The 23,986-nt window shown below is 48.8% G+C and overlaps 1 protein-coding gene and 1 pseudogene across 3 annotated transcripts; both read left to right on the forward strand.

Moving 5' to 3' along the window:
* The window catches only part of LOC137761953 (elongation factor 1-alpha 1-like), a 34,159-nt pseudogene extending 18,737 nt beyond the window's left edge, over window positions 1–15,422 (forward strand).
* A 1,628-nt stretch (window positions 15,423–17,050) lies between these two features.
* On the forward strand, window positions 17,051–21,228 carry RPL11 (ribosomal protein L11). 3 transcript variants are annotated; one of them, XM_068539146.1, is made up of 6 exons: window positions 17,055–17,129; window positions 17,890–18,040; window positions 19,066–19,172; window positions 19,480–19,611; window positions 20,604–20,714; window positions 21,147–21,228. In XM_068539146.1, the coding sequence occupies exons 1-6, from the start codon at window positions 17,124–17,126 to the stop codon at window positions 21,174–21,176; spliced, it is 537 nt and encodes a 178-aa protein (XP_068395247.1). In that variant the 5' UTR covers window positions 17,055–17,123; the 3' UTR covers window positions 21,177–21,228. The 3 variants fall into 3 exon arrangements, with proteins under 3 accessions (XP_068395245.1, XP_068395247.1, XP_068395246.1); XM_068539144.1 differs by having other exon boundaries at window positions 17,051–17,129; window positions 20,604–21,228; XM_068539145.1 differs by lacking the exon at window positions 17,055–17,129 and adding an exon at window positions 17,739–17,761 and having other exon boundaries at window positions 20,604–21,228.
* Window positions 21,229–23,986: the final 2,758 nt, after the last annotated feature.

Here is a 23,986-nt window from a genome sequence, read left to right on the forward strand (position 1 = left end):
TAACCTCAGACTTCCAGCCTCCAGAACTGTGAGAAATAAGTTTCTATTGTTTTTAAGCCATGCAGTCTGTAGTGTTTTGTTATAGCAGCCTGAACTAAAACACTGCCAATGGTGGAGTTTCTGGGGTGATGATAGGCTGGTGCAGAGAAGGACCCTCAGGGACAATAAGTCACTACCAACCTCCCCTTGGCAAAAAGCCCAGTCCAGTGCTTTTAAAAACCCAGATACTAGAAAACCCCTTAAGAGGTAAAATGAAATTTCTGACCCATTTGGGGAGGTGGTCAGCAAATAATCAGCATGTTAAAACCATTGATTAGGAACTTATTGACATATTTCTACAGGCTAACGCCATACAACAAACAGGCATTCCTGCAGCAAAATCATTTTACAGCTCACATGATGTTCACAATAATCCTGTGAGGACGGCTATCACCATCCTTCCCTTACCAATGAGATAATGAGGGTCAGAGAGGTCAAGTGACCTGCCCAAGTTCACACAGCCATGAGGTGGTAGAGCTGTGGCTTGGGGCCTGGTCTTTGGATCCTAAAGCCAGTTTCCTTCCCAGCACTCCACAGATAGTCTCAGAAACATGAGCTGAAAGGCCAGAGATGGGTGAGAAATATAACTGTCCCTAGGAGATAGGGTAGGAGGTCCCCGGAAGAAAAGAACCAGATATAGAGAAGCCACTTTAGGCCTAACCCTCTTTTTCTTTTGATATTTATTTATTATTTGGCTGCGCCGGGTCTTAGTTGAGGCAGACGGAATCTTCATTGCCACATGTGGGATCTTCACTGTGGCGTGCGGGGTCTTTTAGTTATGGCATGTGGGCTCTTAGTTGCGGCGTACGGGATCTAGTTCCCTGACCAGAGATCGAACCCAGGCCCCCCCCACGTTGGGAGCGTGGAGTCTTAACCACTGGACCACCAGGAAAGACCCAGGCCTAACCCATTTTGTGATCTAAGCTTGGCCACAATGCTTGCCCTTGAACACGTCTCAGTAATAATGATCTTAAGGGAACAGACAAGAGAAGTAACAAGAGCAAAGATAATAAATCAGTTGTAAAGACTCCCAGTTCTGTTTCAATGGTAAAGATTAGCCTGAAGCACTGTCTTGAGTTGTTTGGCAGAATTTAAACCCCCTCAACCATGAGATCAACTGGAACCTAAGGAATGATGATGCTGACCTTTGCTGACCCTCAGGACTTCAACCAACTAAAGCTTGGACTCTGTCAACCTTTCCCCCAACTCTATGCTGAGTTCTCCTCTGCTCAAGCCCCCTCATGAATATGCATGTACCCTCAGCTTAAAACTTCCCCAGTTTTGCTGCTCAAGGAGGCACTGCCTTGGGCAGGATCCCCGGTGTTCTCCTTACTTACTGCGAGTGATAAATCCGTCTCCCGTTCCTTGGCTTTGTTGTGTCTTTTGGCTCAACATCCACCAAGAGGTGAACCCAGTTTTCGGGTAACACTAGAGCCTCACTTTACCTTTTATGAACTTATGGGAGTTAACAGCCAAAAATTTCTGTTCACGTAAGAAGATGCAAAATAATTAGTAAACAGCAAAGCTTAGATGAAGTTGAAATTAACTACATCATCCAACCACCCACTCACAAATCATTTCTCTATCACCACCTGTATCCAGGAGGAAGGACCAGAATTGGTCATGTCATCAGCAAAGGGTTTAGTAACAGCCCCGTCAGCTGTCCCCAGCTCCCCATCGCCCTGGTTGTAAGAATATTTTTCTCTGCGGTTTGTGGTTAGAGCGCCCCCATGTGTTTCTACTTTGCCTTAAGTCTTTTAAAGCGGGGGTCCCCAACCCACCCCCCGCCCCCCGCCCCGGGCCACAGACCGGTACCAGTCCACGGCCTGTTAGGAACAGGGCTGCACAGCAGGAGGTGAGCGGCGGGCATCTGCGGTGCCCCATCGCTCGCATTACTGCCTGAACCCCCCACCCCCAGAGTCAGTGGAAAAATTGTCTTCCACGAAACCGGTCCCTGCTGCCAAAAAGGCTGGGGACCGCTGTTTTAAAGGACCTACAGTATTGCCAGCATCCTCTGGATTTATAGTGGGGGGAGGGGTGCCGTATCTCCTAGAATCACCACAACACTGAGAGGTAGTTGGAAACCTGGGCTCAGAGGGGCTGGAGGACCATAGGAGGAGAGTGGTAAAGCCAGGGTTCTAATCCAGTTAGGTCAGCCTGTTCTTTCTGCCACCTTTCCCTGCATCACACTGGTCTCCGGGCACAGAGCCTGGTCCTCAGGAACTGATGTGTGGATAGTTCCAAACGCTGGCATCGTGCTGGCCTCACACTCCAGTCCAGAAGCTCTGACCCTCAACCCTGGCGGCAGCCCTTCCCTCAGGGGAGACAGACCCCTCCAGCTCATCTTCCCCTCCAGATCCCACCCTCGATATTCACTTAGTGAGCCACTCCCGGAGGCTGGGAGCCCAGAGATGAACAGGGCTGTGGCTGCAGTCACATCCCTTCCTCCCTTCATTCCTTCAGACATTAATTCTCTGAGAGGCAGAGCTGGCCTCTGGCTAAGATGCTGGGGTCAGACAACTTGTGTTCCAAACCTAGTTCTGCTACCTTCTCACCGGTGGTCCTGCTCCTGAGCCGCAGGGTCCTCACTTTTCAGAGAGAGTTCGTAGCAGCATAAAGGGGATGGTGCGCACAGGGCTCCGGGGCAGGGCCTGGAAGGCGGTAGGCAGCGATTCTGCATTTACTCAACAAACGCAGGGTTTGCAATGGGTCGGGCTCTGCGCTGCCTGGAGACAGGAATGAATCCATTCGCTTCTTGAGGCCCAGGACGACCCAGGAGGCAGATATGTATAAAGCTAGAGCTCCCACCCTTTCCCATACACACGCCTGAACGCCCAGGGACAGCAAGTACAGGACCTCCTCTGGACCCCAGGTTCCTGCCTTCACCTCCCATCCTCAAGCCTGCCTTTGACCCTTGGGCCATCTCTCAGTGCCCAGCCTGGCATTGGGAGTGGTGGGGAGAGGGTGTCGTTCAGCATCTCAAAGCCCAGAGGTGCCTCCTTTTGGTGGGCAGCGGGCTCACGCCCCTCCCCACCTGAAACATGACAGCCCACCCCCCGACAGCTGGGCCCTGGGTTTCTCCCACGTGGTCCAGAGGACCAGTGGGAGCCAATGGGGATGTGGGGATGCAAGGGGCAGGCCTGGGATGTGGGCTGTAAAAGGGGGTGGGGCCGGGCACCCGGTGGGTCGGCTCTAGATGCCAAGAAGCACCAGGGGCTCCTCCCGACTCAGGAGGTAGACACGACCCCCTTGGAGCCGGGGGAGAGACCACAGCAGCCTCCCCAGGTGCGAGGTGTTGGGGAGGCGCCCTTCCCTTTCCTTCCTGGCCAACTGTTTTCCTCTCCTGTCTCAACCTCTGCTGGCCCAGTCCCAGGGAAGGTGAGCTAGGGGCAGGGGCCCTGAGCACACCTGTCCTTCTCTCTCCCAGCAGCTCCCAGCATGGGCAAGAGATCAGTATCGTGGTCATCGGCCACGCGGACTCGGGCAAGTCCACCACAAATGAGCGTCTTACCTACGAATGCGGGGGTGTCAACAAGAGGACCATCGAAAGGTTTGAGAAGGAGGCCTCCGAGCTGAGGCTGCTCTGCCTGAGTGCCCCCCGCCCCCTTTCCAGCCTTGGTTTCCCTGGGAGGGAGCCCTTGTGCTGGGGGAGGGCACAGCCCGCTCCCGCTGAGCACCTGCTGGGCTGGTAGGTGCTTTTCTTCATCATTCCAGGCAGGTGGTGTGGCTGCCATTTTCCAGGTGAGGAAATGAGGCTCGGGAGGGTTAAACAGCTCGCCTGAAGGTGGCACCAAGGTTTAAATTCAAGTGTGCCACACTGTATCTCAGGAGGTAAAGCTGCATCCCCATTTAAAAGGGGGAAAAGGATTCATTTGCCGTGCACCTATTATGGATGTTGAGGCAGACCCTGGAGATACAACGGCGAACATAACAAGCCTTGTCCCCCGGAACTCTTGGTCACACACCATTGTGCCACACAACCAGCTCAGTAACCGCGTGGGTGCTGTAGGAGCCCAGGGCAGGGATAATGAACACGGCCTGGGAGGCCCTGAAGGCTTCCCAGAGGAAGGGACCCCCTCTGAGTCTTGAGGAAATGAGGAGGGTATCCATGGGCCACGAGGAGACCAGAACAGCAGGTCAGAGCACCTCAGGTGGAGTGCGGTTGATGAAAGGGGGACACGGGCCTTGACAGCCCTGCTAAGGAGTCTAGCCACTGTCCCTGCAGCTACTAAAGGACTGCAAGCACGGGAATGACGGGGTCAGACAAGTCTTTTAGGAAGAGCACACTGGGGGCAGCAAAGGGACAACAGACCAAAGGGCCCAACACTGGGGGCTGGGAAGCCAGTCAGCAGGTTGTTGCAGCTGAACAGGTGAGCAAGAATGCTGGCCTGGGCTCAGGCAGCAGCAGTGGCATGGAGAGTAATGGATGGAGTCCAGGGGCATGGAGGTGGGGAATCCACAGAACTTAGGGGTTAGCTCTAGGTAAGGGGGTGAGGGAAGAAGAAGAATTCCTGGCTTGAGAAAGTGGATGGTTGGTGAATACCAGAGGCAGAGCTGGTCTGGGTCTGAAAGAGTCTGCCCGAGATGTGTGACACTTGAGGTGTCCACGGGGCAGCTGTATATTGACGTCTGGAGCTTGGGAGGGAAGCCCAGGTTGGAGACTAGACCACGGGAGTAAGCAGGGCACATGCTGTGGGAAAGGGTGAGGGACAGAGCCCTGGGATGCGTGGAGAAAGAGAAGCCCATGCAGGAGAATGAGAACGGAGGGCCAGGGAGGTGGGTGGAAAACCCTGGAGAAAGTTAAAGAAGCATGTCAGCAAGATGGGAGGGGTCTGAGAACCCGCTGCTGCACAGGTATAAATAAGGAGGATTGAAAAAAGACAGTAATTAACAGGGCATAAATTTGTGCCATCGGCTACGTAGATCCCGTTTTCCTACTCTTGGCTTCCAGAGGTGTCGTCAGTTGCTGTGGAGCCACTTATGGGGCAGGGGCCAGTCAGGAAAGCTTTAGAACCCTGAGAAAAGACGGGCTGGCCCAGAGCCAGTATGGTGGAGCATAACCGAGAAGTTCCTGGAGAAACAAATGACCAGATGCGGTGGTTCTCGAATTTTCGGGTCTTAGAAACCCTTTATACTCTTACAGGGACCCCAAAGAGTTTTTGTTTATGTCAATTAGACATATCTACATTTACCATATTCAAAATTAAAACTGAGTTTTTAAAATATTTAATTCATTTAAAAATAACAGTATGGGGACTCCCCTGGTGGTGCAATGGTTAGGAATCCACCTGCCAGTGCAGGGGACACAGGTTCGAGCCCTGGTCCGGGAAGATCCCACATGCCACGGAGCAACGAAGCCCATGTGCCACAACTACTGAGCCTGTGCTCTGGAGCCTGCGAGCCACAACTACTGAGCCCGTGTGCCACAGCTACTGAAGCCCACGCACCTAGAGCCCATGCTCCGCAACAAGAGAAGCCACCGCAATGAGAAGCCTGCGCATCGCAACGAAGAGTAGCCCCCGCTCGCCGCAACTAGAGAAAGCCCGCACGCAGCAACGAAGACCCAACGCAGCCAAAAATAATAAATAAATAAATCTATTTAAAAAATAAATAACAGTAATAAACCCCTTACATATTAAATAAATATCATAGTTTTGTGTTTGAAAAATAACTATTTTTCAAAACAAAAAAATCTTAGAGTGGTTGCATTGTTTTACATTTTTTGCAGGTATCATTAATGTCTGGCTTAATGGCAGACAGCTGGATTCTCTTATCAGCTTCTGCATAAATCTGTTGCAATTTCATATCATGTAGTCTCTAAAAAACACAGCTAGAGGACCTGCAACCACTCTTCGAGAACTGCTTATCTAATATATATTCTAAACTGTGGGAGACTTTATACAAGTTCCTAAGTCAGGACACCTGGGTTCTAGTCCTATCTCCTAACAAACTAATTCATTTTCTTGAAGAATCTACCTGGTCTCTGGATTCTCCTGATCTCCACTCTGCCTTCAGGGCCTAGCACAGCACTTAGAACTGAAATGAACAAATGTTCAGGGTCTCCCAGCTGGCAAGAGGTAGAGTACAGCCTAGACCAACATGGTAACCTGTATATGCTACAGAATTTTTAGTAGCCTCATTTTCACCAGTGCTGAAAGAAATTCAACTTACCCAGGATCCCAGGGGTAATTCTCAGTCACAGCTACCATTTAACACAGGGTAATGGTTAAGAGCATGAACTTTAGCGTCAGATGCCTTGGGTTCAAATCCTGCCTCTGCTGCTTATTACCTGTGTGATCTTGAGCTAGTCAGTTCATTTCTCTATTACGTCATCTGTAAAATGGAGATAACAAAACTTCACTGAATCACTGTGAGAATTCAATGAGATAATCCATGTTAAGTACTAAAAACAGCACCAGGTACATGGTCAGCATTACTTACATGTTTGCTGCTGTTACTTCAAGGCTCACTGTGGCCCTGGGTCACTCTGACTCTAAAACTTGCTCTGAAAGAAAAACTTAATTGTACTAGTAATACATTCTATTATTTTAAAAATTCAAAGGCATCTCCATACACTGCCCTGTTACTGTCTCCTCTGACTCTCAGCTTACTTGGGAACTTTCTTCTTGGTCGGTAGGCAGCTTTGGAAGGCAGAGTGACCCTGGGGTTTTCCCTCCCACTCCTAGCCCAGATGGGCAAAGGCTCCTTCAAGTACACCTGGGTGCTGGACAAGCTGAAGGCAGAGGGGGAGCATGGCACACCACTGACATCTCCCTGTGGAAGTTCCAGACCAAGACACACTACATCACCAACATCAATGTCCCGGGTCACAGGGACTTCATCAAGAACATGATCATGGGCACCTCGCAGGCACCACCAGGGGGTGCTGTCTGCTCTGCCATGGGGGCCCTGCTATGAGGATGGGCAGTGGTTATTCTAGGACAGGTCTGAGTTGGACCTTCCTCTCTGTCCCTCAGGCCAGCTGGACTGCGCTGTGCTGACCGTGGCAAGTGGTGTAGGCGAGTCTGAGTCTGGCGTCGTCAAGAACAGGCAGACCCGTGATTATGCACAGCAGGCCTGTACACTGGGTGTGAGGCAGCTCATGGTGGCGGTCAACAAGGTGGACATCACAGAGCCTGCTTACCGTAGGGCGCGCTTCGAGGAAACCAGCAAGGAGGTGAAGGCCTCTCTCAAGAAGATCGGTTAAAACACTAAGGCTGTTGTCTTTGTGCCCATCTGAGGCGGGCTTGGGGACAACATGACAGAACCCAGCACAAAGGTGAGGGCGGATGGGGGCAGGGCCAATTACATGAGACTTTCCAACTCAAATCTTTGGGCTTTTCCTAGAATATAATACCTAGGATTTAGAGTGTGCTTCTAGGTCAGTCACCGTGAGTGATCTGCATCCCCGTGGGATACATGATTTGACTCCCATTTTACAGAGGAACAAACAGAGGTAACTCAAGACTACGTGACTAGTAAGCATAGAGCTGCACTGTCCAATATGGTGGCCACTGATTATATGTGGCTATTTAAATTATTAAATCAAGTAAATGCAGTTCCTTAGTTGCATTAGCTACACTTCAAGTACCCAACAACCATATGTGGTTACCATATTGGACAGTGCAGTTATGAAACACTTCTGTCATTGCAGAAAGTTCTGTTGGGTAGTGCTAGCGGAGTGTAGAATTCTAGCCCACGCTCACTGCGTCTAAGCTATCCTACCTCTCAAGATGGGTTAGGCAGTTATGGGAGTAATATAAATGTCTAAGATATAGTCACTGTGCCCGTGGATCCCAGAATCTAGTAAGGTTTAACATTCCTAGATGAGTGTCACCCTACTAAGGAAGTCTAGCTCTAGCATCAGACCTGGGTTCAAGCCCCATTTCCATCCCTTGCCCACAGTAAAGGGACGAGTGAGGTATTAATGCTCTGGGACTTAGGACTCACTTCACGGGGTTGTGGGAATTACCTGGGAGACTCCACATGGGCATCTGTTCACACAAACAGTTGGCGCTCAAGCGCTAACTGCTACTACTTATTGCATTTGCCTAAAGCCTACCTTTTCTATAACTGACTTGAGGATTCTTAAGCTTTTTGCTCCCCATGTACATAGCTATCTTTTTCTGACTATAAAAGTAATGTCTAACTTTTTACAAGGAGCATTTCATGCAGATATGAAGCATAAACTGCAATCCCATGGCTTAACAGATAACCTAGTTTTCATGTAGTTCTTTCTCGACGTTCACAGCTGGACTCAAACTAAACATAATATTCTATAACACTTCTAATTTTTAAAATTTCCTTGCCATTTAAACATGTTCAGGGACTTCCCTGGTGGTCCAGTGGTTAAGACTCCACGCTCCCAATGAGGGGGCCCAGGTTTGATCCCTGGTCAGGGAACTAGATCCCACATGCTGCAGCTAAGAGCCCCCATGCTGCAACTAAAAGATTCTGTATGACAGCTAAAGGTCCCACGTGCCGCAACTAAAAAAGAGCCCGCATGCCGCAACTAAAGATGCTGCATGTCACAATGAAGATCCCGCGTGCCACAACTAAGACCTGGCACAACTAAATAGATAAATAGATAAATATTTTAAACATGTTCAATAGTTAATGGGTGTGTTTTGTATTGAACCTCAAAATACAGTATTTTGTTTAGCCATATCCATTATTAAATGAAAATCGTGATTAATGATAGAAGTAATTACTATGTGACAGATACCAGACTAAGCACTTCACACATACAAAACCCCATGAAGAAGGCATTTTATTCCCATGTGAAGTAAGAAAACTGAGACACAGTTAAGGAATAGCCCAAGGTCATGAACTTCTAAGAATACTGTTTCTAATTTTATTTAAAATTGCCATAAGCATTTTGGTAAATAAATCTTTGCACGTGTCCTCAATAACTTAATTAGTATAATCCCTAATGAAACAAAGGGTTGGCATTATTTTGGAGTCTTCTGACATATCCTGCCCAATTGCCCTTGAGAAAGATTAGAACTGCCATTGGCAATGTGTTCCTTTGGACGGTATTTGAACTTTTGCACACAGGGCACTGTGCTTGGTGCTGAGGGTACCACAGTGAATAAGAAGCAGCTCTGCTCACAGCACTCAGTCTTTTGTGTGTGTGTGTGTGTGTGTGTGTGTGTGTGTGTGTGTGTGTGTGTGTTGGGGGTGGGGAATAATATCATGTATGATGACAAGTGCTGAGAAAAATCTAAAAGGTAAAGGGACAAGGTAAGAGTGCGTTAGTGGTAAAAGGGGACTCATCTAAAATGACAAATCTGAAGCTTTTGATGCCTGTTTCCCCATGCCGACATTTTTGTTTGGTTTTTTGTTTTTTGTTTTTGGCTGCGTTGGGTCTTAGTTGCCGCGTGCGGGCTTTTCTCTAGTTGTGGTGAGTGGGGGCTACTCTTCGTTGCGGTGCGCGGGCTTCTCATTGCAGTGGTTTCTCTTGTTGCAGAGCACAGGCTCTAGGCGCACGGACTTCAGTAGTTGCAGCACGTGGGCTCTAGGCATGCGAGCTTCAGTAGTTGTGGCACGTGGGCTCAGTAGTTGTGGCTTGCAGGCTCCAGAGCGCAGGCTCAGCAGTTGTGTTGCGCGGGCTTAGTTGCTCCACAGCACGTGGGATCTTCCCGGACCAGGGATCAAACCTGTGTCCCCTGTATTGGCAAGCGGATTCTTAACTACTGTGCCACCAAAGAAGTCCCACCCACATCCTGAGGTTTGTTACACACTTCAGCTAGTAAGATAAGGGAGTTTCACGCTCACGTCCTTTCGAGCATTTATTAGGCACCTACCATGTTCTAGATGCTAAAAGAACAAAGCATGCAGCCAGTGGACTAGATGGTAGACTTGGAGTTTAGACTCAGCTCTCAAATACCTGTGACATTGAACTCCTCGGTTTCCCCAGCTTTAAGATGGAGATGATGCCAACCTCAAAGGCTGTGCAGGTCTGTGAGTTGGCACAGAGCTAAGTGAGTTGCCAAGTTCATCAAATTAATTGAAGAGCTCATCCTCATTGAGAGGCTGGTGTTTGATAAAGAGTTGGCCTCATTATCAACTCCTGGTTTAGCCATCTGCCAGTCATCGGTCCTTTGGCAACCTACTTCTGACCCTCAATTATCCCCTCTGGAAAAAGAAGGAATACTTTTATTTTTTTTACAAGTCTGAATTATTTATACAAAATTGCTTATTAAATTTTTTCAAAGCCTCCTACCTCTCCCCTCTCCCCCATCCTCTGTAAGAGTTGCGTGTTAATAGAAATGGTAGCCTTCTTCCTTGGGCCACTAATTTTTGAGTCCATGAGGCGAGATGTGTTCTGTGTGGCTTCTGTACTGCATAGCTTTGCTTCTCTTCCGTGGAAGAAGGCTTCCTTGACTGGAGCCTTCTTCCCCATCCACCAAAACCTTCCCTGATGCCCCTTCCTCACCCTTTCACCCATGGCAGTTGTTGCCTCTTCCCCTTCTGAGAGTCTCACTAAGAACTGAGAGTTCACAGAGCTTGCTGTGAGTGCCCTCAGGGCCAGGGCACCTACCCCTCTCTACAGTGCTGTGGTAGGGGCCGGTGTTTCCTTTGATACAGGTGGGATACTGAAGTTTCAAAGCCTAGACATTTGCTCAAGGACCTACGGCTGAAAGGAGGAACTTCATCAGGATTCCAATTGTCTGCCTGACCTATAAGGTCCAAGTGCTGACCAGCTCTTGGTCAGCCCACCTGGCCCTTAATATCAACCACCTTGATTCTTTCTGTATGTCCTCTGTGCTGGATTTCCAGTTAACTGATAAATCTTTGAAGGCAAAGATGATGTCTCTGATGAGCTTTGGGTAGGGTTTTTAGAGGAGTAAATACAACGTCTGCTTAAAAGGCCTGCACATGGGCTTCCCTGGTGGCGCAGTGGTTGAGAATCTGCCTGCCAATGCAGGGAACACGGGTTCGAGCCCTGGTCTGGGAAGATCCCACATGCCGCGGAGCGACTAGGCCCGTGAGCCACAATTGCTGAGCCTGCGCGCCTGGAGCCTGTGCTCCGCAACAAGAGAGGCCGCGATAGTGAGAGGCCCGTGCACCACGATGAAGAGTGGTCCCCACTTGCCGCAACTAGAGAAAGCCCTCGCACAGAAACGAAGACCCAACACGGCCATAAATAAATAAATAAAAATTAAAAAAAAAAAAAAAAAGGCCTGCACACAATGCACCGTCATACTGAAAGTCATCTTCCCAGAAGGTCTTTTACTCAATAATGTGCCCTTGCTTATAAGTCTGCTTCCTTGGTCTTCGCATGTTGTAGCACATTCTTTAGGGTACTTCGGTTGGGAAGCATCTTAGTCTTTAGAAGGTATGAGTGTTAAGAGTATTTGAGTCTTGTTTTCGTTCTTATTACTAATGTTTACTTAACTTTGCTGAACATTAACATGTCCTTTCTCTTCTCTGGACCTCAGTTTCCCCATCTGTATAATGAGCAGATGGAATGAGATGTAAGGGCTGTTCAGATTCTAGGAATCTCTGCTTCCTAAAACGTATGGGCTCAACTCAGGGGCAATGCCTGCGAGATCTGGAGTAATTGCCACCATTTAGTGGGCACATAGTACGTACCAAGTATTGTGCTTGGTGGACTGTGTGGTCTTTTGTGTCTTTACACTGGTCTGCCAGTAGGCAGTGATATTGCCGTTTCACAGATGAGGAAGCCCAGGCTCAGAATGCTTAAAGAAATTCCTTGAGGTCCCATGTTAAGTGCGGGCTGGTACCTGGGACAGGCTTTCTCAGGGCTGAGTAAGGTGCACATTTGGTGGCTTTTCCAGATGCCCTGGTTCCGAAGCTGGAAAATTATCAGGAAGGAAGGGAACGTGGTAGGCACGACGCTACTAGAAGCGTTGGACTCCATCATGCCGCCTGCCTGCCCTATAGAGAAGCCCCTGCGGCTGTCCCTGCAGGATGTCTACAAGACTGGGGGTGAGCACATGCTGGGTGGGGGTACTTGGGGTTGAGGGCCCACTAGGGTCTGGTTTCTCTGTCCCTCCAGGTATTGGCACCGTGCCCGTGGGCCAAGTAGAAACTGGCATCCTCAAGCCGGGCATGGTGGTGATCTTTGCCCCCTGCAACATCACCGCCAAGGTCAAGTCTGTGGAGATGCACCGCAAGGCCCTGGCTGAGTCCCTGCCTGGTGACAACATGGGCTTCAATGTGAAGAACGTGTCCTTAAAGGACATCAGGCAGGGCAACGTGGCAGGGGACAGCAAGAATGACCTGCCCTTAGGGATGGGAGCTTCCTCTCCCGGGTGAGAAAGCCCACTTACGGGTGTCCTCCTGAAGTGGCCATACCGTCCTGAGAACAGGATGGGTCACTGGGTCATTCAGGAAGTGGTCACTGAGCACAGGCTCCATGCTGGGCGCTTGTCAGCAGTGTAGGTACAGTCAGACAGTCTGGGTTAGTACCCTGACTCTGCAGTGTATTTGCTGTTTGCCCTTGAACGAGATGATGCATTTTGCTGATCTGGTTAGTTTCCAAAGTACGATCTTGATGCCTTAAAGCAGTAGTTCTCAAACCAAATGCGTTAGAAATCACTGGGGAAGTGTTTCAAAAATTCAGATTCCTAGAACTCTCCCTAGTGGTTCTGATTCAGTAGGTTTGTGTGGAACCTGGGAATCTGTATGCTTGGACCTCTCAGGTGTTTCCTTGGCCCAGAGTCAGAATATGAAGCCCTTTCTTTTTTCTTTCAATTTGGCCACGCCACATGCCATGTGGGATCTTAGCTCCCTCTACAAACCCGCACCCCCTGCAGTGCAAGCACGAGTCTTAACCACTGGACTGCCAGGGAAGTCCCATGAAACCCTTTCTTAATGCAATGTCTAGCACACTCTTCTTTTTTTTTAAATTAATTTATTTATTTAGTTTTGGCTGCGCCGGGTCTTTGTTGCTGCACGCGGGCTTTCTCTAGTTCCGGCGAGCGGGGGCTACTCTTCTTTGCGGTGCATGGGCTTCTCATTGCAGTGGCTCCTCTCGTTGTGGAGCACGGGCTCTAGGCGCTTGGGCTCAGTAGTTGTGGCGCACGGGCTTAGCTGCTCCGAGGCATGTGGGATCTTCCCGGACCATGGATCGAACCTGTGTCCCCTGCATCGGCAGGCGGATTCTTAACCACTGCGCCACCAGGGAAGTCCCTCGCACATTCTTCTTTGTGCATGTGGAGGCTAGGACTACCTTGCAGTGATCTTGGGATTATTAAATGAGGTGATGTATAAAACAGCTGACCTGGGGCCACCTAACAAGTTAAGTAGCTATTATTATAATCCATTTTTCTAGAAGGTGGGGGGAAGTAGTACACATAATAATATCTATCACTCATAGACATCATTTATACCCAGCTCTGCCACTTCCTCGCTATGAAATTTTGGGTTACACAGCCTCCCTGCTGTGAACATTAAACTGAAATGAATGAGATTTGCTTTGCACGGAACTTGGTATACCCTATAAACATTCAAATATTCACTATGATTTAAATTGTGTCCAAGGTAGCTGACCCCTTAGCTGGTTAGAGCCACCTCCTTTGAAGGATGCTTGGCTAATACCCTCCTCATCCCCCGTTCCCCCCCACTTCCCCCCAGTTCCAGGTGATCATCTTCAACCATCCTGGCAGCATTGCAGCTGGCTACTCACCAGTTCTGGACTGCCACAGCGCCCATCACCTGCAAGTTTGCAGAGCTGAGAGAGAAGCTTGACCGGCACTCAGGCAAGAAGCTGGAAGACAACCCTAAAGCCCTGAAGTCTGGGGAGGCAGGCATCACCCAGATGATTCTGAGCAATCCCATGTGCATGGAAAGCTTCCCTGAGGACCCACCCCTTGGTAAGGCCCAACAGCAACTGGCTACCGGGGCTGCTCCCTCCTCCTCCCAGCTCCAGGGAGCCAGTTGGCCAATGTGTCACACCTGAGCCGGGAAGCAGAACCTGGTCAGAGGATCTGAGTGCCAGGTTAGAAGGGCCCAGAAAGGGAAAGCAGCTTGCCTAGTGTCACACAGGAAGGCAGGGGCCACTTTAGAGCCTTGCTAACTCAAAGTGTGGTCTGTGCACCAGCAGCATGGGAATCCCCTGGGAGTTGGTTAGAAATGCAGAATCTCAGGCTCCATCCAGACCTGCTGAATTCAAATCTTCATTTTAACAAGATCTCCAGGTAACCGAGGTGCACATCAAAGTCTGAGAAGCACTGACCTAGAGAAGGTGAACAGTAAAGAGAGTAGTGGGGACTTTTTTTCCTTCCACTACTCTCTGGCGCAGTGGTTTTCAAACCTAGTGGATTACCAGCACTACTGATGGAGCCTATTGAACCCAAAGGCTCAGATTCCCCAATCTTAGACTCCCCAGTTATCTTAGGCATGACTGGGCTTGAAGCACAAGAGCTTTCTGAACTCAATACACAGGGAATGGCACTTCCTACTCTGTGCTAGGCTCTGTGCTAAATGTCAGGCTGCCAGGTCACCAAAGCCGTGGAGAAAAAAGCAGCTACTTGAGGCAGAGTCACCAAGGCGACCATAAAAGCCACCAAGAAGTGAGTGGTGATGGCTACTCAGGCCCCTCCAGGCCAGGGGCAGCCCAGGCAGAGCCACACCTGGGGAAAGAGTGGCTCAAGAAGACTTGGACTTGCTCTTCTCTTGCCTGGGCTGTCCTAAACCTGCCCCTGCTAACTGGGTTTTCTTTTTGCTGATGAGTTTCAGGCATGGGGATAAAGCACAAGTCATTTTGCCTCTGCTTCTACTGACCTGGATGTCTCAAGCAAGGAGGAAGCAGAGGGGTGCTGGGTCTCATTCTGCCCCTCTGCCTTCCTCCTGGGGGCCTGACTGGTGCAAGAACCACAGAGCTGGGGTCACAGGGAGGAAAAGGCGTAAAGGAGGAAGCCGGGGGCAGCTTTTGGCCCTGGCTTAGTTCATCAGTTCCTAGAACAGGACTGGACTCTGGTGTTAGACCCCCGACTTAAATAGTGTCTATAAACGTTACTGAACCTCTGTGTGCCTTGTGTGCCCATCTATAAAATGGGAAAACAATAGTATTTGCCTCCACAGGGATGTTGAAGTTTGAGTGAGTTGGTACCTACTGGGCACGGCATATCAGTATCAATTAGCTATTCCTCATTACCACCTGTGGGTATTGCTGTCAAGCGACTCGCCTGGAGAAAAATTGTAGTGGGAGGGAATGAGATGGCAGTTCTTGAGGATAAGCTTTTATGTATCTTCCTAGGTACATGTTTCCCTGAAATTATTTTCTCTACTTTGATGATTTCAGACTTACAGAGAAGTTGCAAGAAGTCCCACGTATCCTTCATCCAGATTCTCCAAATCTTAAATTTACCACATTTGCTTTATCCTTTTCCCTCTAAATATACATTTTTTTCTGAACCATTTGATAATAAACTGCAGATATGCTGCCCCTTTCCTCCAAATACCGAATGTGTATTTCTTTTTTTCTTTTTTAATAGCAAGTAGTTTGAAAGTTTACTGAGTTTTTAAAAATTATTATTATTTACTTGGTTGCACCAGGTCTTAGTCGTGGCTTGCCATCTCCTTAGTTGCAGCAGGCAGGCTCCTTAGTTGTGGCATGCGAACTCTTAGGTGCAGCATGCTTGTGGGATCTAGTTCCCTGACCAGGGATCGAACCTGGGCCCCCTGCATTGGGAGCATGGAGTCTTATCCACTGCGCCACCAGGGAAGTCCCTGGATGTATATTTCTTAAACCTAAGGACAGTCTCTTATGTAACCAAGCTCACATAATCAGGTCAAGCATTAAATTACCATGCATACATTTCTGAAGTCTACAGATTTTGTCAGTGGGTCCAATAATGTGATTTATAGGAACAGAAAATGAAGGATCATGTGCCACATCCAGCTGTCACATCTCTGGAGTTTTGGAGCAGTCCCTTGCTTGGCTCTGCCCATCCTAGGGGTCTGCCTGAGGTCCCTGCTCTGGACTAGTGCTGGGTGCTTGGTAGACAAGGCTCAGAGGATGGGCCTTTTCTCTTTGCTTTCCTCCATCAGAAGTGTCCTCCCAGAAGTGTCCTTTCGTCCCTAAGGATGATACAAGGAGAACCTGGGGGCTTCTACCTCCCCCACGGGGATGAGAGAAGGAATTATGGCTGTAGAAGAAAGCCCCTTCACTCCTTTTCCACCAAAGCCCTGTATGTTCTCCTTTCTCCATTTGTCTCTGTCAAAGAAACCCCCTGACTCACGGCCAGCTTCTGTCTGGGGTGTGGATCCTGGCACAGCACCCCCTTGGGTCCTGCTGACGAGGATTTAGCACAAACCAGGGAGGCCTGTTACTGTCTGAGGTTGGAGTACTTGTCTGTCAGAGACTAATCCGTAAGCCATCTTTGTGCCTGCAGGATGACCCTCTCTTGATTATGTACCATGTCTAACACTTTTTGGGGGGAGGGGGTTGCTTGAATATAGTGGGTTTACATTCATAAGAATAACCCACTATATTATTATTGTTATTATTATTATTATTACCTCATTTAATTTTCACAACAACCTCGAGTGATATAAGTACCCATTTTAAAGCTGAGGGAAACTGAGGCTGAAGGAGATATAATTAGTAACCTGCCCAAGATCTCATAGCTACTGAGCTAGCCAAGACAGGACCACATCTGCCTGTCTTCACAGCTCAGGACTCTTAAGCCAACACTCTGTTCTAACTACTATTTAAATATTTAAATGCCATTTGTTTACACTGTTACAGAGTAAAACTGTTACTTCATAATTTGCATAACTGACAGTGTATTCTGGCAGTCTCAACACGCAAGAACCACCCGTACCTGAGGCTGTGGGAGGGAACAGCGTCCCTGGGGACCGGAAATTCAAGGAAATGCCAGTTCAGGGAGCTTTAAAAACCGGCTTTTGGAAAAGCCCAAGCCCCAGTGGTCAGTCAGCGTCGCCTGCAGTTGACATCTGTGTCCACGAGGGGGAAGCCGACTCTACGCGGCTCCGGACGCGCCTCTCTTCCTCTCCCTCATCTCGCTGGTTAGCCTGGGAAAAGGGCCCGCCTCCTGGCCCATAAGGCCCTGGCTCAGAAGTCTCACTTTCTCTTCCTGTTTTCCGTCATGGCGGTGAGTAACCGAGGCCTGGGTTTGCTTCCCTTCATCCGCTTCCATCCACGGCCGGCGGAGCCTGCGGGGGTTACCTCGCCCGCCGCCCGAGGAGAACGGAGCCCGCAATGCCGGCCGTGCCGAAACTGGCAGAGCCATAGGAGCCGAGGGCGCGGAGCTGGACCCAGTCACCTTCCTCCCATCCTCCCAGGAGCAGGCTCGGGGCAGCCGCGGGAGGCCCAGAAGCACGGCCCGCAGGCTGCAGCGAGGGCCAGTGGAGCGATCGGAGGGGTGTCTGGGACGCGGGGTTCGGACCTGTTGCTGGGCCTCGGGTCTTGAAACTTGCCCGATGCTGGGGAGCCTCAGCCGGTTCCTCCTCGGGGCAGGGGCCAGGCTTCGGCCGCAGCCACTGTACGGCTTCCGAATGGGGTCGGGGAGCTGCCCAGCCACGTGCTGTTTACTCACCCCTCACCGGCCGTGTAACGGGGCGCCCTCCGTCACCTTACACTTTGAGCCCCTTAGGGTGAATCACCCTCATTGTCTGTAGCTTTTCCACTCGGAACCTGTCCTGTTTCTGTTCACCCGTTCCGTGCGTGGGGGAAGGAGAAACAAGACCCCGAGATGTCTTCCTCGGTGCCTCCCACACAAACATGGTGATAATTCTTGAACCTTTAGGGCTTTCGGGACTATTTGGGATGAGCGGAAATGCGCTGTGTATAAATATTAGGCTGGCAGCTCTGGCGGGGTTGTGTGTGTTGACGGCTGCGCTTCCCTGTTGCAGCAGGATCAAGGGGAGAAGGAGAACCCCATGCGGGAACTTCGCATCCGCAAGCTCTGCCTCAACATCTGCGTGGGGGAGAGTGGAGACAGGCTGACCCGGGCAGCCAAGGTGCTGGAGCAGCTCACAGGCCAGACCCCTGTGTTCTCCAAAGGTGAGTCGTGGCCGGCAGGGAGAGGGCTGGCGGCTGGAGATGTCCGGATGTTTCTAACCTCGCCTGCTGTCAAGCCTGTTTTGTACCCATTTTGAAGGTGACAGTTGATATCTCGTTAAAGCATTGCCTTCCTGAGCTTCCCAGGAAGTATCTCCCTTCCACCATAGGAGTGGTATTGGAATACCAGATTTCGTATGAGCCGGGATTCAGCTAAGACTAGCCCAAGTAGAGATTTTTGCAAGTAACGAGAGTATGAGGTAGCGTGGAAATGTTGGGAATGCAGAAAATGGTATTTGGCTTGATTAGCAGTTAGGGTTACATAGGCTACAATTAGAACAGGGCCGTGTCCCTAGACTAATCTAGTTCACATCCTGGCTCCATCACTTGCTAGTCTGTGACTTCGGCTTCTCTGGGCCTCAGCTTCCTTATTTGCATGCAGGGGATGGTAGTATTTGCATTACAAGATCGCGGGGGACAGAATATGTTATATGAAATGCCTTCTGCATACCAAGCACAGCGTAGGCATTACTGTTGTTACATTTTTTGTTTTTAGAGTTTCATTGCTTTGGGGTAATGGAATATGGCAAGTCCTTGGAGTCTCAGCCTGCCTCTTACTACCAACTGATCTTGTGCAAGTTAACCTTTCACGGCTTCTGTAAAATGGGGATACAATAAGGTTTTAGCAAATATTAGCTATTATTAATAAACATTATTAGTAGAATGCATGGTCATTTTCCTTTAGCTTATACTGGTTGTGAACTTGCCCTTCCTGAGACTTTGACATTATGGCTCTGAGGTCTTAATTGCTCGAGTATGGCTGAGTGACTTGAAGCTGGAAAATCTGTTTCTGTGTTAGAATTGAATCTGATTAACTGATACAAGTTGACACTGATTAGAACACCACCACTTTAGAATGTGGATGGATACTTAATGTCTCTTTGGAGTCATAGAGTTGATTTTCTGGGGAAGAGGGGAGTGCAGTGGGAGTATGACAACAGCTGACTCCTTGTTACCCCTGCCTGCAGCTAGATACACTGTCAGATCCTTTGGCATCAGAAGAAATGAAAAAATTGCTGTCCATTGCACAGTCCGTGGGGCCAAGGCAGAAGAAATCCTGGAGAAAGGTCTGAAGGTGAGGCTGATCCCTCCGTGGGATAATACTGAAGAGCACCAAGTTAGCGCACAGTTACCGGGGTAGTAGTTACACTTAATGTTCTGTCTTCTGACTTTTGAACTTCTAAAGGGTTTTTCCCTTCCCTTCGAAAGTTAGTAGTTATATGAAATCCATAGCTGTGATTTGGTGTAGTGGGAAGATCAGATTTTGTTCCTGGCCAAATTACATTGAATTGTGTTTTGGGGGTCCTGAGTGTTGCAGGCTGAGCTAGTTACTGGGGGGGTTGAGTTAACAGGGAGTGATTGCTGCGTTTTTTTTTCCTCAGGTGCGAGAGTATGAGTTAAGAAAAAATAACTTCTCAGATACTGGAAACTTTGGCTTTGGGATCCAAGAACACATCGATCTGGGGATCAAATATGACCCAAGCATTGGTATCTACGGCCTGGACTTCTATGTGGTATGAATACTTAATTTTTTCTCCTCCTGGTCTGTGAGAGCGGAATCTGTTCCTCCTTTATTTCGTATGTGCTAGCTTGATGGTGACATGTTGGGTTGGGGCTTTGAGTGTCGTCTGTCTTCTCTCCCTTGGGAAGATACACCTCGTTTGTGGCAGGTGTGGGGATACAGCACTGTGAACTAGATGGGCAAGATCCGTGACGTTTCCGGTCTAGGATCTAGCAAGCACTGATGTTGCCCAAAGGTGGGCGAAGGAAACAGTTCCATCCAGCCACTGAACTGAAAATTTGAGAGAGTGTACTGGGGTTGCATTTGGCGTTTGGGTTGGCTGCACTGAGGCTGCTCTTTCCCTGCTTCTTCCCTTAGACTCTGGGAATGGGGTGGCTTCCCTCCAGAGGACATGGAAGCAGGTTTGACGAGGGGGCTGTTTGCTCAGGATGGGGATTTTAATGTAGACGTGACCATTTGTGTCACTGTAATGTTTTGGTCCAACCATCAAAGTAAATAAATGGCGAAATGCTGAAGTCCTGACTAGTATGAACCTGAAGGATGGCAGCACTCTCCTTGCTAGATTTGAACATCCAGACAAATGGTAGTGAGAGTTGGGTGCTCACGGGGGATGACAAACCTTTAAGAAGCACTTTTGAGCTGAAGCAGAGGAGAGAACTAGTTATTTCTTTGTGCTTCTTGAAATTTTAAGATTTCTACAATGCACATGTTGAAGTAAAATTTATTTGCTATTTTTTAAAATAAAAGTGCTTTGAGGTGTGGGGGCAGCGGTGAATCCTTAGCTACCATTGGAAGTTAGGTAGGGGAGCGGGGAGGAGCTGCAAGTGCAGCCTCCAGAGCAGACCTGTAGTGTATAGGAAGGCGATCATGGGTCTCTTGGGCCACCAGGTAACTCTTGAAGCTCAGTCGCTCCAATGTGTGAGTCTTGTCTGTCTGCTCTTGACTCTGAGCTGGCTAGGTGACTGTTGGTTATTCCTGGGACAGGTGCTGGGTAGGCCAGGTTTCAGCATCGCAGACAAGAAGCGCAGGACAGGCTGCATTGGGGCCAAACACAGAATCAGCAAAGAGGAGGCCATGCGCTGGTTCCAGCAGAAGGTAAAGCTTGATCTGTCTAAGGTGAAGTGGTGGAATGTGGTGTTGGTGAATGGAGTTGGGATACGGGGATGCAAAGTCTAGCACCCTTTGGTGGGTAGCTCTTTTAAAGGTGGAACATTTGGGCAACTTGGAAAATGGGCTTCCAGGGTTGGTGGTTTAAAAGAACACCCAGAACCAGGCTTTCTCCCCAGCCCCATGAATGCAGATAGCTGGAAGGGGAGGAATACGGCTTTAATAGGAGCCCCTTTTCTCAGGGTATAGTGCAGTTGAGCATAGTGTAGCAATTGTTAAAGATGGCCAGCTTCCTGTTTAGGGATATGGGATTCAAAGCCGAAGTTCATGTACCTGATTTGAATTCTTGAACGTTAGCCATTGCTGCAATCTTCACTGTTAACCACCTGTTCTGAAAAAATAAAATCTGTTCTCTTTCAGTATGATGGGATCATCCTTCCTGGCAAATAAATTCCCGTTTCTATCCAAAAGGCTAATAAAAAGTTTTCAGTGAAATGTACAATTACTGTTGTGTGTTCTGTGAAAGGAGCCTGGCCATATTCAAGTCCTTGGACCTCAAGCCACTTAAAGCTTCGATGGGAGTAGCTGGTAACAACCCTGTCATCCCCGATTGGATGCCAGTGTTTCCTGGCAGATCCAAACCTGAGAGCTTCGCAGCACTGTCTGTGCTCACCACACCCTTGTTGACAGGCTGTGGTGCGGTGACCCTGTGGAAACTGACTGTAGAGGGGAGGGAATGGTTGGGGCTGGGTTTGAATTTAGAGCCTTGGTTAAAGTGGGGTGCAGGGCTCCCCTCTGTTCAGCGATTCTGCTCTTCACTAGAGGTTTTACCAGCAATGATGTCTGAAGGGATCAGAGGCTTTGGTGTGGTGCTTGGGGTTAAATATTGGACTGAGTTTTCCTTTAAAATGAGAATCTAGAGTTTGTGAGACTATAAGTAGAGAAAGGGGGTGGTCTTTGAGACACATTGCATGGATTTGATTCCTCACCCTGCATTTTATTAGCTGTGTATAAATCTGCCTCAGCTTCCCCGTATGTATCGTGAAGGCAATAATGGTTATATCCCTCAGGGTTAAACGGTTTAATACTTGTAGAATGCTTAAACTTGTACCAGGCACATAGTGCTCAAAAGGGATTAATTTTGTGTTATCATCTGTGAGAAATGTTACTCTTATCCAGTTTGCTCCCCCTTTGGTGTGAAAGTGGAACGTGTCTTGCCTATACTTTACCAGGTCACTGAAGCAGTGACATTCAGAAGCCACCATTTCTCTACTGGACACAGTACTTGGCCAGTGGTTCATAGTTTGAATTTTGAGCACAAGTTAACTCAATAATTTACTCACTTGTGACTAATGAGTTCAGTTGTCCCTGGGCCACCTTTTCATTGCTGTTAAATGGTTCTCTAATTTAATAGCTGCCTTCGTAGGTATTTTTAAACCTTGAAGTTATTTGGTATGCCCAACTTTTTATGAAGATACTACTTATTTTGTCTTCCTGATAAAGTCTTAGGCATCAGATCCAGATGCTTAAAGGGGAGAATCATGAAATGTGTTAGCATAAACTTTTTGTTTCACTTGAAACATCAGTGTGCATTCACTTCTCAGTCTTTTACTGTGGGCCACCACTTTGTAAATGGAGTAAAGACTTGTGAAGGAGCCCAATTCTTGTGATTCAGCTTCTCTTTTATAGGCGGGGGCACCTCATTGTTTAACATCTGTAATTACACTAACAACTACAACTGGAATAAACATCTTTGAGAACAGAGTAACTCTTGGTGAATATATTAGCTAACTAGGACTGGGTGCTAGCTGCTGTGGGAAGTCAGTATATTTTCCAGGGGTGGGAGTGTATGTATGCTAGTTTCATCTAAATAAAGCATTGCAGGAAAATGAAATGTAGAAAGTGAAAGTCCTTCTAATAGTATTGCCGTCCTTGTGCTCTTTACTGTTAGCCATTTGCCGTGTAGCTGTGTTTTTAAGTTTGTGGTACTATTTAGTTTAACAGTGTAAACCTGCCCACCCTCCATTTGGTCCTGCTGTATTGTGTACTCAGTTGAGTTCACTTCCCATTTAAAAATTAAACTGCCCGGGCTTCTGGCCCAGAGGAAAAAAGGCCCTACGGAGTTTGGAGAGTAGCTGGATTTTACTCCGAGTTCTAGCAGTGGTATTTTAGGTGAGTGATGAGACATTTGGGAACTGGAACAGGTGAGGATGCTTCCTTAACCAGTTTAGAGCGGCAGTGCCAGGAAAGCTTACCCGCTCTCTGATTAGAAGCTTGGCTTCCAGACAAATGTCACACAGGGTCTGAAGCATTGATGTTTGGGTTGAGCTTGCTTGGGTCACTTGGGGGGTTGTTAGAACTCCTGTAGGCCCCACCTCAGACCCGAATTCCGTTAACAAGATCTGTAGGTGATATGTATGCATACTAAAGAGTAGAAGCGCTAACCGCATCCTAAGGTCAAAACGGAGAGAGGGAAGGTATAACAGGGAGACTTCTTGAATAAGTTTAGTTTTATGAAGTTCCTGCTGTGTGGTTTTTCTCATTTCCTCAGCTGCCACCCATGAAAACTTAGGTAGATGTTAGGTGACTCTGCACCCACGCTACATGTGGTTGTCTTCAGAACAAGGTAGTGTCCCTGGCGGGCATCTGTCTGTATCCCAGTTTCAGGCCCGGGAACACTAGATGCTGCTTGGCTGAATGAATGTTGTAGTCCTGCAACTACCCTTTGGGGCAGAGTTCTCAAACGGGTAGTGTTGCCCCTCCCCGTCCTGGGGTATTTGGATATTTGTGGGGGTGGGCTTTTGGTTATCACAGTAACTAGGGCTGCTGTTGGCTACTGGAGGTCAAGGATACTAAACATTCCGCCATTCGGGATGATCACAAATGTGTGAAGTGCTATGGGGGTAGGTACAGGGTGGTTACTGATGACTTTAGCTACATGATGGGGCGAGCCAGCTGTGCAAACGCTAGGAGGTCCCAGTCTGGTTGAGAAACAGCAGGGAGACCACGACCAGAGAGAGCGAGGGCTGGGGAGAACAGTCAGGTCAGGCCTGTCTTTGGAGGCTCCAGCTGTTTTGGCAAGACAGACTTTAGGAAGGGGAACTAGGGCAGAAAGGGAGGGACCACGTGGGCTGTTGTTCCAGGGTGCTGGCATGTCATCCACATCGGATAGCTAAACGGACAGGAGAGATCAAAATCCAGCCAGGGAAGTGTAGTCACAGGAAATCGTGTACGTGCATATGTTACTGTTTTGAGATGTT

This window comes from Eschrichtius robustus, chromosome 3, assembly GCF_028021215.1.
Source record: "Eschrichtius robustus isolate mEscRob2 chromosome 3, mEscRob2.pri, whole genome shotgun sequence".
NCBI lineage: Eukaryota > Metazoa > Chordata > Mammalia > Artiodactyla > Eschrichtiidae > Eschrichtius > Eschrichtius robustus.